The 17,301-nt window shown below is 42.9% G+C and overlaps 1 protein-coding gene across 1 annotated transcript; it reads left to right on the forward strand.

Annotated features, from left to right (window-relative positions):
• The first annotated feature begins 14,066 nt into the window (after window positions 1–14,066).
• Window positions 14,067–14,498, forward strand: LOC139437650 (endogenous retrovirus group K member 7 Pro protein-like). Its single transcript, XM_071212153.1, has one exon. The coding sequence runs from the start codon at window positions 14,067–14,069 to the stop codon at window positions 14,496–14,498; it is 432 nt and encodes a 143-aa protein (XP_071068254.1).
• The last annotated feature ends 2,803 nt before the right edge of the window (window positions 14,499–17,301 follow it).

The raw sequence follows: 17,301 nt of genomic DNA on the forward strand, positions 1-17,301 counted from the left end.
CATTAGACTCATGTAAGTTGTGTAGATTTATAGCAGTAAGTAGAGTACCTATAATGAGACAGTCAACTGAATATGGGGAGGAACATAGTATGAATTAAAAGACCAGTGTTTTCATGAGAGAGGGAAAGAGAAAAGAAAGACAATAATATCAAGAGTAGATAAAAGGCAGAAAACAGAACAAAGGTATTAGAAATAAAATGTCAGACAATTTGGGGGCCAAAGAAAGGGAGGTGGAATGTAAGAGAAACAGTAGATGATGGAGGATAGAAATATATAGGGGAAAGGGGATAGTGTAGGTGGCCAAAATCAATACACACAGAAAAGAGGAAATAGAGGATGAGCAGCAAATGTGAAGCACTCCCTGCAGGACCTATTATATAAAGAAAATAAAATAAAAAAGAAGAAAAAGAGAGAAAAGAAAAAAAAAAGAGAAGAGAAAAAGGGGGGCAAAGAAAAGGGGGTGGAAACAAGCAAGAAAAAGAAAAAGAGAAAAAAAACAAATAAATGAAAAAGGACCTTGGGAGATAAACGCAGAGGAGACAATGCAATATTAGCAACCATGATGAAAAAAAAAGAAAAAGAAAAGAAAAAGAAAAACAACGTTTCAAGCTCGGAATCCTCTTTGCAGTTAAATAAAGCACTTAGGTATCTGACCTTCCCCCTTTCTCCTTTCCTCACTTCTCTCTTTCCCAGGGCAGCAGGAAAGCTGCCTGAGAGGTCCTGTAGGAGATTCAAGTGGATCCTTGTTGAACCAACTCAACACAGAAGACTATGATTCCTTATTTCCAGTGTGAGACCACCTACACCACACCAGAAACTCCAAATATGCTATTGGAAGCTTGGATAGCACCTCCTACAGTCTCTCCTCCATAGGTGTGCTAGAGGATGTCTAACTGATTTTCTGACTCCACCTCCTCCCAGACCAAGTTTTCTATCCCAGGACGTTTAGGTAAATTGGGCTTCCTCAGCAGATTTACCTCTCTTTTATTCCCAAACTCTCCCCCGGTCAGCTGGTATACTCCTCCAAGCTCAAGGAGAAAAACAACAACAACACAAAACGCCTAGGAGTAGAGTAGGCAAGGATTTCGGACAGACATCAGGGCATGGTGGATTCAGGAATGGGAAGTCTGTGATATTGCAGACTCAAGGTGTATGAGTCTCTGGAGCATGGGCTACCAGGTTTTAGGGGATAAGACCTGGGAACCATGCACCCGGTAAACACGGGGTTTGGGAACACCCGCAGCACAACAAAGTTTTCAGGGCATTACATATTCTTCGGAGATGATTTTAATGGCTGCCTAAAGTATTCCATTATATGGATCTAACATACATTATTTATCCACTTCCCTATGTAACATTTTAAGTTCCTTCCCCTTTTTTCTATTATGAAAATGTTGTGATGAACAATGTAGTAAATGACTCTGTCCACATTTCTTGTTGTTTTCTTACAATAAATTTTAGAATTAGAATTTCCTTCATAAGGTTTATATGGGTAGTATTGATAGGCTATACATTCCCCTCCCACCAGCCCCCTACAATGCTTGGCACATAGCAGGCATTCAATGATTGGTAGCTATAAATAGGAAATCAAGTAACTGGAAAAGCAGACCAATTCTGTCAGAGCAGAGTTAGGAGAGAATAGTGCTCCACTCAGCCGGGGGGATGATGTAGCTGGATTGTCTGAGGTAAGGGGAAGGAGACAGGATGGGGTTGTTTTTGCTCCCAGGAGAGGGTGGACCTGCCCATACCTAGAATGAAATGATTCTCTACTTTGATCCTAACACAGAGATGCTCCCCTCCCTGCTACTCTCTCTGACATGCTCTCGCTGTGAGCACGCTGAGCTTAATAACAAGAAGATGAGGGAAATTTGGATGACACTTATCACACTTTTCATCCAGAACCTTCATGTAGCTGAAGACTGATCAGAGAACAAACAACATAAAGCACTGTGTTCTCAACGGTTATTAGCTATTCTCAGTCATAGGAAATGAAATTAAGAGGCAAATGAAAGTGAAACAAAATAAGATGGAAACCCAACAGCATTTCTCCACCAAGAACCTCAGCTGGACTACAAAGCATACCATGAAGGGTTTTATGTTTGCAACTTAAACGTAAAGGAGAACTCCCTAAAAGAAGAAATATAAAAATGACACACTACTTTCTATTAAGGTATAAGGTTGATGTGGTACAATATGTTCTATCTATTACTGGCAGTATGTTAAAATATCCTACTATTTATGTAGAACTGTCAAATTCTCTCTTCAAATCTGTCAGTAATTGCTTCATTTATTTATGAACATATGCACTGTTAGGGATATATACATTTATGTTTGTTATATATTCATGTTTAATGGTCCTCTTGATCAATATATAATGACCTCCTTTGTCATTTATAATTGTTTTTGACTTAAAGTCTATTTATTTGAATTTCATATATCCACCCCAAATCTGTTTTGATTATTATTTGCATGGTATATTTTTTGCCATTCCTTAACCTTCAGCAAACCTGTATCTTTGAATTTAAGTGGAGTCTCTTGTAGATAGTATGTAGTTAGGTCATGCCTTTTTATCCATTCTGCCAGTATCTGCTTTTTGACCAGAGAATTTAATCCATTTATACATAGAGTCATAACTGATAATATAGAAATTTCTTCTGCCATTTTGCTTTTTAACATTTGGAAATCTTATATCTTCTTTTTATCCATCACTTCTGTTAAACCCTACTTGAATATTTACTTCTTTTCTTGTGTTGTACCATATTGAATACATTTAGATCTCATTTGTACCTGGATATATTTTTCATCTGTTTTCCTTTACATTACGGGATTAAAATTAAACATTCTAAACATATAACAATCATGTCTGGTTTGGTACCAACTTAACTTCAATAGCATGCACATATTACTTTCACATACCTCTCCGTCCCTGACCATTTTTTTGTACTTCTTATCAATTTTAACTTTGTACATTATACATTAAAAAAAAAAGATTTGTCATTTTAATAAAATTTTACTGAAGTATATCATTCATACATGAGCATTAATAAGCAATAAGTGTATAGTAAAATTTGTGAACTTATGAAACTAGCATGCATATCATCATACAGAACTTCCATATGTCACCCCACCACCAATGCCTTGCATTTTTGTGAAACATTTCTTACAAACTATGAAAGAACATCATCAAAATATTACTCCTAACTATAGCCCATATCTTATATTTTGGTGTTTTCCCCCAACCCATCCAGTTAATAACACCCTGTATTAGTATAATATAATTGTTACAGTTCATGGGAGAACATTCTTATATTTGTTCTATTAAACACCATCCATCTTTGACCACTGGATTCCCTGTGTTATAAAGTCCCATGCTTTGTACAGTGCATTCAATCTGTATACTCAGTGGCTCTCATTTTCATCAACGTAGTTGTGCTCTTATCATCTCAGTCAATTTTAGAACATTGTCATTACTCCAAAAGAATAAATCCCATAACCCCTTTCATGACACTATTGGTGTCTCAGAATTAATATAATATCTTCTTTGTCATTGCTGCCATCACTTTTAATGCATTTGCATTTTAGCACCCATAGGAAGAAGTGAAGTTAAATACCAACAAATACAGTACAATATGAATGGCACTTATAATGACCCAATTGCTAACCATTACCACAGTTCTTTATTTCTTTATACTGTTTTGAACTACTTTAAATGTCCTTTCCTTTCATCTGAAGAAATCTCTTTAGCATTGTTGTAGGATTGGTGATGGAATCCTTCAGCTTTTGTTTATCTGTTGATGCATTAATCTCCCCCTCATTTTGAAAGATAGTCTCACCAGATACAAAATTCTTTGCTGGCAATTATTTTATTTCAGCATTTTTACTATTTCAACCCACTGCCCTCTTTCTACCTCGGTTTCTGATGAGAAATTGAGAATCTAATTGGGACCACCTTGAACATAACCCCTTGTTTTACTTTTGCAGCACTACAGTCCTTTACATTTGATATTGTAATCAATATACGACAAGGTATGTGTTTCTTTATGTTTATCCTGTTAGGTGTTCTATGGACTTCCTGGATATGCATATTCACATCTTTTGTTATGTTTGGGAAGTTCTCTGTCATTATTTCCTTGAATATTCCTTCTGCCTTTTTCTTTCTTCTCCTTCTGGGACATTCATAATGCATATATTGGTGTGCTTGGTGGTGTCCTATCACTCTCTTAGGTTATTTTTGTTTTTAATATTTCTTTTTTCTCTTTGCTCCTCAGCTTGATCCTTTCAAATGTCTTGATTGCAATTTCACTGATTCTTTTCTTCTGCCAGCTACAATTTGCTCTTGAAACTTTCCAAGACAATTTTTTTCAGTTTATTGTGGTCCTCAAATCCAGTAGTTCTCCTTGATTTCTTGTTAAAATTTCTATCACTTCACTTAAACTCTCATTTTGTTGTTTTCCTGATATCTTTTAGTTATTTCTCTGTACTTTTCTTCATCTCTTTGAGCGTTTTTTTTTCTTAAAGCAATTTAATTGAGATATTGTCACATACCACATAATCAATCCAAAGTGTACAATCAATGGCTCTCAGTATAATCACTGAGTTGTGCATTCAAAATCAATTACCATTTTTAAGATGAATTTTTAAAGACTATTTGCATGTCAACATTCTCATTTTCTTCATTGATGGTTTCTGTATTTTCATCTTCTTCCTTTGAATGGGCCATCATTTTCTGTTTGTTTTGTAACAAGCTGGCAATAAGACAGAGATTGTCTTGAGCTTTAGCCCTTCTATCAGGAAGGTCTGCCCAAGACAAATACAGTGTGCAGGGTTTTCCTGTCTTTCTGGACCTGTATTTTAGCCTGGGCCTTTGCTTATTAATTAAAGTTCCCCTGTTTACCAGAATTAAGTTGTCCCTTCTGTTTCCCAGGAGCCAGACCTCCATCCCCTGGATGTTTGAAGCCCATCATCAGGCCTTTGTCCCAGAATGTCTATCTCTACAGATTTTTTTTATCCTTTCTTCCTTGTCTCAAGTTGTTTTTGCCTTGAAGACAAATTCTTGGATAGGTGTGACCTTGGAGAGGGCTTTCTGAATTCAGTCTTTTCTAGCCACAACAGGGATCCATGAAGAGACCACAGACTGGCTCTGAAGTGCCATGTGGAGGGTATCAGGTAGGGTCCCAAAATATTCCATGGCTCCCCAAAGCTGACCTTTCCTGGCCTGCCTAGCCAAAGCAGTCATTCAGTTAACTGTCCCCACAGTCCTGAGGAAGTACTGCATTCTTGACTCTCTACCACCTCTGCCCCTGAACAGAGCAGACTGAAACCATGGCTCCTGCTGCCTTTGGCCAGGGCAGAAGAGCCCTAGTGATCCAAATTCACTCATCAAAATCTGCAATCAGTGATTAGCTATGAACAGTGATCAGCTGTGCCCATTTCTTTTCTTGGGGAAGAGGACTTTTATATCCCTTTCTGTCATCAGTGACCCCCATGATGGCCAGCCATGAGAGTGTGTGATGGGCGCCAGTAGCTGCCACATAAACAGAACAATTTACTGTTCTTTATTATAGTTTATCAGCCTCTTCCATCAGCTCTTCCCTGGGTGCTGTACAGTGTTCTTTTGGCCACTGGAGTTCAAAATAGTTGTTTCAACCATTCCTGCCTGTTTAATAGTTGTTTTCGCATAAGGACTGAGTCCTCAAGCTCTGTGTTTTGCCATCTTCCCAGCAAGTCTCCACTACATAAATAAATCTCTTAATGACTTCTGCTCAAGTATAGATAGTCGTATTTTTCAGTGAGTGGATATTGGATGAGATTATTTGTTTTTACATAGAGTTTATAGTATTTCTAAAGTGGTTGTTAGTAAAATGTTACTAAAGTTAAATTATTTAATAAAAAATAAGAAAATTATGAGAAGCAAGATATTAAAAAGACATTATTCTCTAGTTAGATAAAGTACGCTCTCTGCAACTTTATAAAAATTTTCCCAATGAGTGAACATCTAGGACTCACAGAAACTTTAGGGAATTATACAAGTCTCATTTTTAAGTCTACTGAAACTTGTGCCTTCTAGGCTAACCTGATCATAATAAAGCTTGGGGAAATAAAAACATGGATAATTGGACTATGGTTCTCAAAATTGATTTTGGATGTAAGTTTTCCTTAGCTTTCAGTTTGATACATAATGATACTTTATCTTGAGTGTGGTTTACTTACCATGGAAAAGGGAGCTAAACAATTGATTATTTACCTTCTCCTCTGACTTTTAAAATAAAACTCATAGGGGAAATATAACAGCATATCTATTCAGCCACTTAAAACTATTATATTTTTTAAGTATAAAGGGACTCAATAAAATGAAGTAAATATTGCATCATCAGGTGACTGATTTTCTCAAACAGAGCTAAGAATAGCTCTGGTGCTGGACTGCTATGTGTCAGAGTGTGAGAAAAATCACAGGTTAACCATGGTACAATCCTCTGAAGTATCAATTTATTCACTGTAAAGAATTGGAGACCTCCATTAAGTATTTTTCATGATAGATTGACTACTTCTACATTTTTAGCAGAGCATGGGATATGGTGCATAATATTATGAAGTTCAGGTAACTTATCAAGTGTTGCTCTTATATGGAAAATGAATTTATAAATTAAGTGTAATTCTGTGCACTGGATAAATGTTTAATTCAGCTCTCAATTATTTATGATTCATGCACCTCTTAACGTAAAACTTCAGTTAAATAACTAAGTAATGATCAAAATTAATGATTATAGGATCCATTCAATAAGACAGCAAATGAATAAATTCTCACAGGAACTTAGATATAATTTTGTACTATACTGTTTGTTCACTATTTCTTTAATAAAACTATGTATGCATTTGGTATCCAAAAGTTTGTATAATTTAATTTATTTTTTTCTTTCATTGAACTTATAATATTATTTTTAAATTCTCTCATGTCACAGTAAATATTTTGCTATTGTTTGGGAACTAAATCTGCCAGTGGATTGAAATGACCAATTGAAGAAGGTGAGGAACAACTGTAGTGGGACAAACATCAGAAAAAATTATTCATTGACTTAAAAGGGAAGACCAATATTTTGGATAAAAAAATGATTTAAAACAGTCTGTCACCATTTTGAAACAGGCCACTTTCTTCCTGAAGGCAGTGGATTGAGAAAATTTTTGAAACGTCATACTCTAAAAGCCCTCTTAAACTTCTAGTCAGGAAATATATCCATAAGGCTAGCTGAACTTATCTTCAAGGACTGCTCACTGTAGAGTTAGATTCTATGTGCATCAGGGGAATTTCACATACAGAAGAAAGTGTGTACTGGATTTTTAGCTCTGTAAAATTCATGCTTTATTTACAGAGTTAGTTCTGTCCACTGACTGAAACTAAAGGATCAAACTTTATTTATTTAGAATTCAAAATAAACTTCATTTTTAGAAAAGTTTTAGATTACAGGAAATTATATCAAATGTATAGGGTGGGGAGTGGATGTAGCTCAAGTGGTTGAGCACCTGCTTCCCATGTACAAGAGCCCACATTTAATCTCTGTACTTCCTGAAAAAAAAAAAAGCAAGCAATCAAATTAATGAGAAACCAACTCTCATTGGAGAGCAGATGTAGCACAGCAGTTGAGCACCTGCTTTCCATGTACAAGGTCTTGAGTTCAATCCATGGAACCTCCATAAAATGGTACCTCCTCAAAAAAATAGTATACAGTAATCCCATTTAACCTCCTTCCCCCATTCACACACATATTTCCCCCTATTTATAACATCTTACATTAGTGTGGTACATTTGTTACAATTGAGGAACCAATATTGAAGCATTGATACTAACAACAACAGCACTTGGATAGTACTAGCCAATGGACTAAATCTAAATTATATGTTGCATATATGTGAAATATAATAAGGAAATTACTTCTACCCAAATCAAAGAGAATAAAATGGAAAACATGTAAGCAATTTAAGAATAGTATCATTTTAGAAACAAAGTCTTTTTTATTACAAATCTCTTCTTTCTTCTATATAAAATGAAATCTGACATGCTCAATATTAGTTAAGTTCCCTAGAGCCCTATTTCACTTTGCATTGTGGAGATGCTACATTTCATACTACATTTGAGATTTCTGAGTAGAATTTATTTTTCTGACTTATTAATATTAACAATGAGGGAAAAATCAAAAAGTAGAAAGGTGATCAATTTCAGAAATAACTAAACTTCTTACTTTTTGTCATATTTGTTACAATTGATAAGAGCACATTTTTATAATTACACTATAAACTATAATACTTCTTGCTTTTAAAGAGAAATTTTTTGCTAAAATATTCTTTTCAGCATCTCCTTTGTATCCCCAGAAATATGTCTTTTGTGGGATATCATGTAGAACAATTCTAATGTCCCCAAAATGCCCCATGTTATACCTATTCTTCCCTTTCCCTCCCCTCAGAAACTCTGGGGACCATTGTCTTTGTATCAGTATTAAAAGTTCTTCCATAGTGGAAATAATAAGTTACCTGCATCCATGGTTGCATTTCCCCATTATGTTTGCTCATTGCTCAATCTTGAAGATTTTAGGATGTTTATGCTCACTCTGTTTCTGATGGAGAGGGGCCTTAGATCCATGGGGCAGTAAGTATTGTTTTGACAAACTACTGGCCTTGAAATCAGTGGTCTCGATTGTGATTGTTTTCTGTAGGGGACATTTGGCAATATCTGGAGATACTTTGATTGTTAGAACTTGATATAGTATCTACAGAGTTACAGTAAAGGATATTATGAGACATGAAAATCTACAGAATTCCCTTTCCCCCCAAAAAAGTATTATTCAGTCTAAAATGTCCATTTTACCAATATTGAGAAACTCTGTTCTGAATGAAATACTTAAAACTGACTTTCTTACACCTATTTTAAGTATCTCTCAAGTCCCAATATTTTTTAAAAAGCATAAGCTTTGTCAGGATCTCTTTGACTGCCAAAGTAGATACTATTACAAATAGTCGGGCTCCTGAGGTCTATGGGGATTTCTAGGCACTATACTGCCAAGGTAGCTTGGGAGTTTGTGTCTTGCCAGTGGGTCCTACTTTGGAATTTATGCTCCCCAGAGTGACAGAGTTGGACTCAGTTGTGGTTCCCCTACACATGACTCTTGTGTAAAAGACCCTATAATTAGTACTGGAGTTGGTAGGTGTACATCCAAGAGACTTAAATCTTTGTGCTCTCCATATTCCAGCTAGGCCTTGAATCTCAACAGAATTGCAACATCTACTCTCCAGTTCTTTGGTCTCACCCAGAACAACTAACATGGAGGTGATGATGGACAACTACCACACCAAGGAACCAAGAGTGTCTACAACTTCCAGCAAGAGAGTCCCATCCATCAGCCCCATATGGTCACTGCCCCTTTTCAATTAGAGGTAGAGTGAACATCACCATCTTAGAATCCTCAGGATTGAGGAATGAACTGGACTAAAGTAGACTTACTGGTATTCTACTACAAACTTATTGTGATTCTAGCAATGGAAAAAATTATATCATTAATGTGGAGGCAGTGGTGACTCAAGGATGTGAGGGGAGGGAGATGGAAAAACAAGTGTAATATGGGGCATTTTTGGGACTTGGGAATTATCCCAAATGACATTGCAATGACAGATACAGGCCATTATAAATCTTGTCATAATCTACAGAATTGTGTGGGAGAGAGTGTAAACTACAATGTAAACTTTAATCCACACTTATTGGCAATGCTCCAAAATGTGTTCATCAATGCAATGAATGTACCTCACTAATGATGGATGTTGTTAATGTGGGAAAATGTGGGAGGTGTGGGGAGCAGGGCAAATGGGAACCCCCTATATTTTTCACGTGACATTTATATAATCTAAGCATCTTTAAAAAATAAAAATAAAAACAAATTAAAAACAAATAAAAAAGTCACCCAGATATCTTCCTCTACTATTCACACTTTTCATCTACCAATCTCTTATTTCAAGTAGTATCTGCTAACATTAAAATATTTGCATTATATTTTTTAACCATATTAAGTTCTCCTATAAAGATTAATTTCCATTTTATGTTGGTAAAGTGCCATTGCCTCTGTTCCAATCATATAATTATTGTTAAAATCCAGGTCAAATTAAATTTCTCTTTATATTGATCTATCAGTTGTTCAAAAATCATAAAATATTAAAACTTATAGTTTGCTAAATATATTGACTGAGTTTTCTTGATTTCTAAATTAGCTTTCTCTTTTTGCCCTTGTGAGAAGAAACATTTTCTTTGTTATAAAGAGTAGTGTCTTGCTCAATAGCTATTTCCTTTAATTTACTGAATGCATTAAATTTTTCTTTGTGAAAATATTTCTATTACAGCTCAGTAACTTCCTGTTCTAATTTTTAACAACTGATTGTCAAATATATTACACAATTTTATTTTATTGCAACTCATTTTAAATCTATGTTTATGTCATCCCACGCCATTTGTTTCCTTGGTTTTGACGTTTATTTTGCTAACTTTTAGTCACACAAAGTGCAATGGATGGTAAATTTACAAAAATTGTTTATAATTAAAAATGCTTTTTTATTTATTTTTGTGGAGAGGGAGTGAGCCTAGTGTTTACCAAATAATTCAGTTGAATATAAAATTCTTGGTCCAAAATATTCACATTCCAAATTTGGAAGGTTTTATCCTAGTCATCTTGCATCCAATATTGCTGATCAAAGTTTTCAAGCAGCCTTGTTCTTATTCCTAGGTTGAAAATCTATATTTCTGTCATTATAGGCTTTATAATTTTCTCTTTCATTATAGTCATTCAAAATTTCATAAAAAATATTGATATGAATTTTTGTTTTGTTTCCTGCTCAGCACTTGACATGGTAGGATCAGGCAATTTAAAGTCTTATGTATCTCTTCATAGGATACAAAATGCCATGATCATTCCACATCCTTGAACAGTTCTTGCATGATGACTTGAATAGGAATTTAAATAATGGCATATGTTGAAGGTATACAGTAGGGGACCTCAGTGAGCCTTAATTAGATGTTGAATGCAAATGAGACTAATTTAAAAAATTATTGGTATATATTAATAAAGCATAAATTCATCCAAAGTGTACAATCAATGGTATTTGGTGTAAACACATCACTCTTAAAGCACTTTCTTTATTCCAATAATAATAGAGGTAATAAACAAAAAGAAACAAAATTCATCACCTCACAATGTCTCTATGCTTTCTCTGCTGTATATAACTGCTGTTCTTTTTCCTTCTCTCTAGTATTGTTGGGGGCACGCCCGCCATTTTGCGGACTGCCCACACCAGTAGAAAAAATGGTGGGCAGCATGATTCAGCACTGTTTCCCCCTGCTTCCTGCCCTCTCCCCGCCCCTTTTTCCCCCAGAGCCCTTTCCAAGCCATATAAGGTCTTGTTCCAGCCCTGACCAATCCCCTTGCAACACGAATGCTTAAGACGCTATATAAGCTTGCTCTGTACAAAGAGAATAAACGGAAGAAGACGACACACCATGGTGTGGCTCTGAGTGGTTCTTCCCTGCCATCTGCCCACTCCCTCTCTTGGGTACCCTGTTGTCCTCGTGGCCTCTGTACACCTGCTGGCAGGGCAGGAGAGCACAGGTGGCACCCAGTGTGGGGCCCAAGCATGAGGGGTTCAGTGAGGCAGCCCCCGAAAGCTGAGAGTTGCGGAGCAGCAGCCGAGGTAATGCCATCAGCGGTGCCGGGTAAGTAGAGTTGCAGAGCAGCGAGAGTACAGGCAGCAATATGGGGCAGGCGCTAAGCGAGCACAACCTTTTTATCCAAGGATTGAAAGATGCCTTGGTGGCGAGGGGGGTGAAAGTCAAAGATCGGGAGTTGCGATCATTCTTCACGTTTCTGAAAGAGGTCTGTCCCTGGTTCCCTAATGAGGGTACCATAGATAAACGAGTGTGGCGTAGGGTCGGGGATGCCCTACAGGATTTTTACAAGACCCTTGGTCCTGGTCGAGTCCCGGTCAGTGCCTTTTTTCACTGGAATGCCATCCAAGACCTCCTGGCAGTCCGTCACTGTAGCAAGGCCGCTGCCCGCATTATTGCACGGGGAGAAGAGGCCCTTTGGGCTGGCTCTCACCCACCCTTGGCGGCCTTGGCTACCCCCATGGAGGGCGAGCCCATGTCCCCCACTGCAGACAGTGAACCTGAGACAGCGAAGACTAAAACAAAGAGGTTGGAGGCTTTTGACTGCTCCTCAGAGTGTAGCAAAAGAGAAGGGTCTACTTCGGAGTCTAACTCCGGGGAGTCTGATTCTGAGGGCATATCCGCCCCTCTGCCAACCAACCATTTGTTTCCCCCCCCATGTCCCCTCCACACCCCCAGAGGATCCCAATTCGGACCTCAGGCTCCGGCTCGCCCAGCCGCGCGACCGCGTGGCTCTGCATTCTCAGTGCCGCCATCTTTCTTCCTGTCTCGTCTCCTCTCCCCCAACAGGGGCCAGTCAGAACCAGTCCCGGCTCCGCACTGCTTTGACCAAGTGGCTCTCCTCTAAACCTGCCCCCGCTTCCGCCTTCCCGGTAATAGAAGTCACCTCTTCGGAGGACGAGGGCAGCCAAGCCTCACAGGGTGGCGGCGCCTCCCGTAAATGGGGGCCATTTCATTCCCGCCGCCATCTTGCCTTTAAACTAAAAGATCTAAAGGAGCTGAAAACTGCAGCGAGCACCTACGGTCCCACTGCCCCCTATAGTCTCTCGGTCTTAGATAGTCTCACCAACAATTGGCTTACTCCCAATGACTGGACTACGCTCACTCATGCGGCCCTGTGCCTGGTGACGCCCTCTTGTGGAGGGCGGAGTACGAGGGTTTTTGCAAAGACGCGGCCGCTCGTAACTGAGAAACAGGCCAGAATGACACCCGTGATATGCTCTTGGGGACAGGCAACTATGAGTCTACGTTGGAACAGGTGGAGTATCCGGCCTCCCTATATGACCAAATCTGCATGGCCACTCTTAAAGCCTGGCACAGCCTGCCTACCAAAGGCTAGCCCCTCACTTCCATCACTTCAGTGCGCCAAAACCCCGAGGAGCCCTTTTCAGACTATGTTGGTCGCCTGAGAGTAGCGGCCGAGCGCCTGTTTGGCGAGGCCACAGATTCTGATTTTCTCAAGCAGCTGGCCTTTGAAAATGCTATCCCGGCCTGTCAAGACGCCTTGCGCCCACACAAAACTTCCGAGTCTCTCTCTGGATATATCCGGCTGTGTGCAGACGTCATGCCCGCAAAGCAGCAGGCGCAGGTTTTTGCCGCTGCTCTACAAAGCCAGGGGAGGTGCTTGCGGCTGCTCTTCGCTCCGTCTTCGCCGCCAACTTACCCGCTCAAAACCGCCCCCCGCGGAGCTGTTTTGGTTGCGGAGCACCTGATCACTTGGTGTGTAGTTGCCTGCGTCGCCCCTCCACCCCCCCCATTGGTGCCCCTACCCCTGTGGCAAGAGGGTCCCTCCCTACCGGCCCACTTAATAATTGCTCTAGATGCTGCAGGGGTAGGCACTGGGCCATCGAATGCCAGTCAAAAACGGATGTTGATGGTCACCCACTCCCTCCCCTACAGGGAAATGGGAGGAGGGGCCAGCCCCAGGCCCCACAAACAACCGGGGCAATCCAGGCCTCAAACCTCCATCCTTCCTCCACCTCCAGCGGGCTACCCCTGGGAGCGCAGGATTGGACCTCTGTACCACCTCCCACACGGTACTAATGCCTCCTATGGGAGTTCAGCCTCTAGCTACGGGTATCTTCCGTCCTCTGCAGTCTGGCTGTGTTGGCCTTATCCTCGGTCGAGGATCCTCTGCCCTCTCAGGCCTCCACATTACACCCGGGGTTGTGGACACTGATTTTACTGGTGAGATCAAGATTCTAGCCTCTGCTCCGAAGAGTGTCCTTTCCTTCCCCGCCAGCACGCGCGTAGCTCAACTTCTTCTGCTCCCCCAGTGCCTTCTCCCAACTCCTCTGCTGGTTCACATAGAGGCGATCAGGCTTTAGGCGCCTCTGACGTTTTTTGGGCTCAGACAATCACCCGTTCTAAGCCCATGCTAACCATACGCCTTAATGGCCGTGCATTCGAGGGCCTTATTGATACGGGGGCAGATGTTACCATTCTTCAAAAGGCACAATGGCCCCCTGCTTGGCCACTCACCCCCTCAGCCACTCACTTACAAGGCATTGGACAGTCCTCACCCCCGGAACAGAGTTCCCAACTCGTTTCCTGGGAAGACGGCGAGGGACACCGAGGACACATAAAACCTTACGTCCTCCCTCACATCCCCTTCAACCTTTGGGGCAGAGACCTCCTCGCTCAACTGGGAACTGTGATCGGGAGCCCTAGTCCAATAGTCACCGCTCAAATGCTAAACCAGGGCTTCAAGCCCGGGAAGGGCCTCGGAAGAACCGAATCGGGTGCCCTTGAACCCATCTCTGCTACCCCACGCTCTAATCACGCAGGTTTGGGGTATTTTTCCTAGGGGCTGCCGGTCCTCCTGTGCGCCACGTGGATAGGATTTCCTGGATTTCCTCAAACCCTGTGTGGGTCAGCCAGTGGCCCCTATCTACTGACAAATTGGCCGCTGCCCAACTGTTAGTACAGGAACAGCTGGCGGCTGGACACCTTGTGGAGAGTAGCTCCCCCTGGAACACCCCTATATTCGTTATCAAAAAGAAATCAGGAAAATGGTGCCTTTTACAAGATCTCAGAGCAGTTAATAAGACCATGGTCCCTATGAGTGCCCTGCAGCCAGGCCTCCCTAGCCCTGTAGCTATTCCTCTTGGTTTCTACAAAATCATTATAGATCTAAAGGACTGCTTTTTCACAATCCCCTTGCACCCTGATGACCAGGTGCATTTTGCATTTAGTGTCCCCTCTACCAATTTCAAGGAACCCAATAGGCGATACCAATGGACTGTTCTGCCCCAGGGAATGGCAAACAGTCCTACCCTGTGCCAAAAATTTGTGACCTCTGCTATCGCAGAGACTAGAGACCACTGGTAGGCCCTTTATATCTCCATTACATGGACGATATCTTAAATGCGGGCGCTGATCACAAGGCTGTCCTTGACTGCTATGGGGACCTGCAGCAAGCCTTGCACAATCACGGCCTTCAAATCGCCCCTGACAAGATACAGCTGCAGGACCCCTATACCTATCTTGGCTTCCACATCACGGGCGATAGAATCACCACGCGACAGGCCTGCATTAGGCTAGATTCCCTAAAAACTCTTAACGATTTTCAGAAACTTTTGGGTGACACAAACTGGCTCCGACCCTATCTTAAGTTAACCACTGGACAATTAAAGCCCCTATTCAACATTCTGCAGGGTGACCCGTGCGGCAGCTTGCTCGGTCGGTAGAGGTGGGGTCTGGCTGCGGACGAGGGGTCGGTCCAGCTCTGGACGAGGGGTCGGTCCCGCTTGGGACGAGGGGTCGGTCCCACCTGGGACGAGGGGTCGGTCCGGCAGCAGACGAGGGATCGGTCTCACAAGGGGTTGCGCGGTTCGGCTGACGGGGTCGCCCGGCAAAGCCGGCGACGAAGGGGTCGCCCGGCGAAGCCGGCGACGAAGGGGTCGCCCGGAGAAGCAGGCGACGAACTGGGGACAAGGGAGGCCAGGCCCTTGTCGGGGGCTCTCAGGACTGGAGGGCGCACGGCAGAAGAACTACCGCGGAGACAAGGTAAACACGCAAGTCCACTTTATTGAGGGAGAGGCAACAGTTTTATAGGGGCTGGGGAAGGCTGATTGGTCGAAGCCACGCCGTTCTGATTGGTTGCCGGCGAAAGGTCAGTGGGCGGTACTGGGCGGGGGAGGGGTGGTGGTTAGGGATTGGCTGTCGCTGTTGCTGGGGGAAGGGGCAGGGTTTCAGGATTGGTGGCTGCTGTTGCTGGGGTGGAGGGCAGACTTGAGTTTCCCGCCCACGCCTGGCTGTTGCTGCTGTCGGGGGAAGGGAAAAGGGCGGGCTGGATTTTTCCGCCCACGCCTGGCTGTTGCTGCTGTCGGGGGAAGGGAAAAGGGCGGGCTGGATTTTTCCGCCCACACCTGGCTGTTGCTGCTGTCGGGGGAGGGGAAAAGGGCAGACTGGAATTTTCTGCCCTGCGCCTGCGCAGGGAGAAAGAAGGCATCGTGTGGCGCCATCCGGGAGGAGGGGTGGCCGCGGAAGCATGGCTGCCGAGAAGGGGAGACCCGAGGGCACTCTGCGCCCATGCCGAGCTCCCTTCAGGGGTGGCGGTGAGTCCGACCAGCCACCCTATTATGGGGGCAGCGGCTTGGCCTACCGCTGCCGCTCCCCCGCCAGGCCAGCAAACCACGCTTCAGCCCGAGGGGTGACCGCATTTCCCCCTTCTTTTCAAATAAGGACCAGGATGGCAGCAGCAACAAGTAGCTGAGGCCCAAGAGGCAGTAAGCAATGAGGGAAGCGGGGCTGAAGAGGGAGGTGAGTATGCCGGGGATAAATGTACAATTTGGGGGGCAGTATCTTGCCGTTGCAAGCAAGGGTGGCCAATGTCCAATTCTTGTTGATCTCGGTGGCTATAAGGTCCATCTGCTTGTTAAAAGTCCAGGATGACAGCGCGTTACAGGTAGTTGATCTCTTCTTGGCGGCGAAGAGCAGTAGAGGCAGACTGTGTGATGGTCTGGAGGATCGCAGCGGTGAGGACAAGTCGCGTCAGGGCACCAGCGACGGTGGTGGCAGCAGCGTCGGGAGTGGTGGAGACGTAGGCGAGGACAATAAGAAGGCCAAAGTCTTCACGGGTGCGAGAGAGGCCGATGTTAATGGGGCGGGCCGACATGGGGCGGCCCAATCTGCAATGCAGTAGGGGTTCAAGCGAAAAAAGGAGGGGGGCGGGGGACAAGAAAGGACGCTTTGGATGGCTGAGAAGAGGAGTGAGGTCGAGACAGGAGGAAGCTCCGCAGAAGTATGGGGAGCTGTTAAAAGCAGAAACGTTATTAGATGCTAGAAAGCAGGCCGCAGGCCGGGGAAAGCAGGTTGCGGGCCGTTTCGCGGGGCTGGAGCTGCTTGAGAGCGATGGCGGCATGGGGGGCCGCGGTTACAGAAGACTTGGGGTTGTTTCAGAGAGATCTTACACCGGTGAGTGTCTAGGAGACCCGTGAGGGCCCGAACTTGTGGGGCTTGCTTAGCAGATAGGATGTTACCCATTGCTAATGGCCTTTTGGAGCCGATAAGAAAAGGGGCCCTTACCTTGAGAGCGCGGCGATGGGAGCCGAGGTGCGCGGTGAGACGAGGGGTCAGAGCCGGTGGGGCTCCGACGGTGGTCGCAG

Source organism: Dasypus novemcinctus, chromosome 3, assembly GCF_030445035.2.
Source record: "Dasypus novemcinctus isolate mDasNov1 chromosome 3, mDasNov1.1.hap2, whole genome shotgun sequence".
In the NCBI taxonomy this organism is placed as follows: Eukaryota; Metazoa; Chordata; class Mammalia; order Cingulata; family Dasypodidae; genus Dasypus; species Dasypus novemcinctus.

Bases quoted from the DNA above. Each gene is read 5' to 3' on its own strand.
- LOC139437650 (XM_071212153.1), top strand. From the start codon at position 14,067: ATGCTAACCATACGCCTTAATGGCCGTGCATTCGAGGGCCTTATTGAT.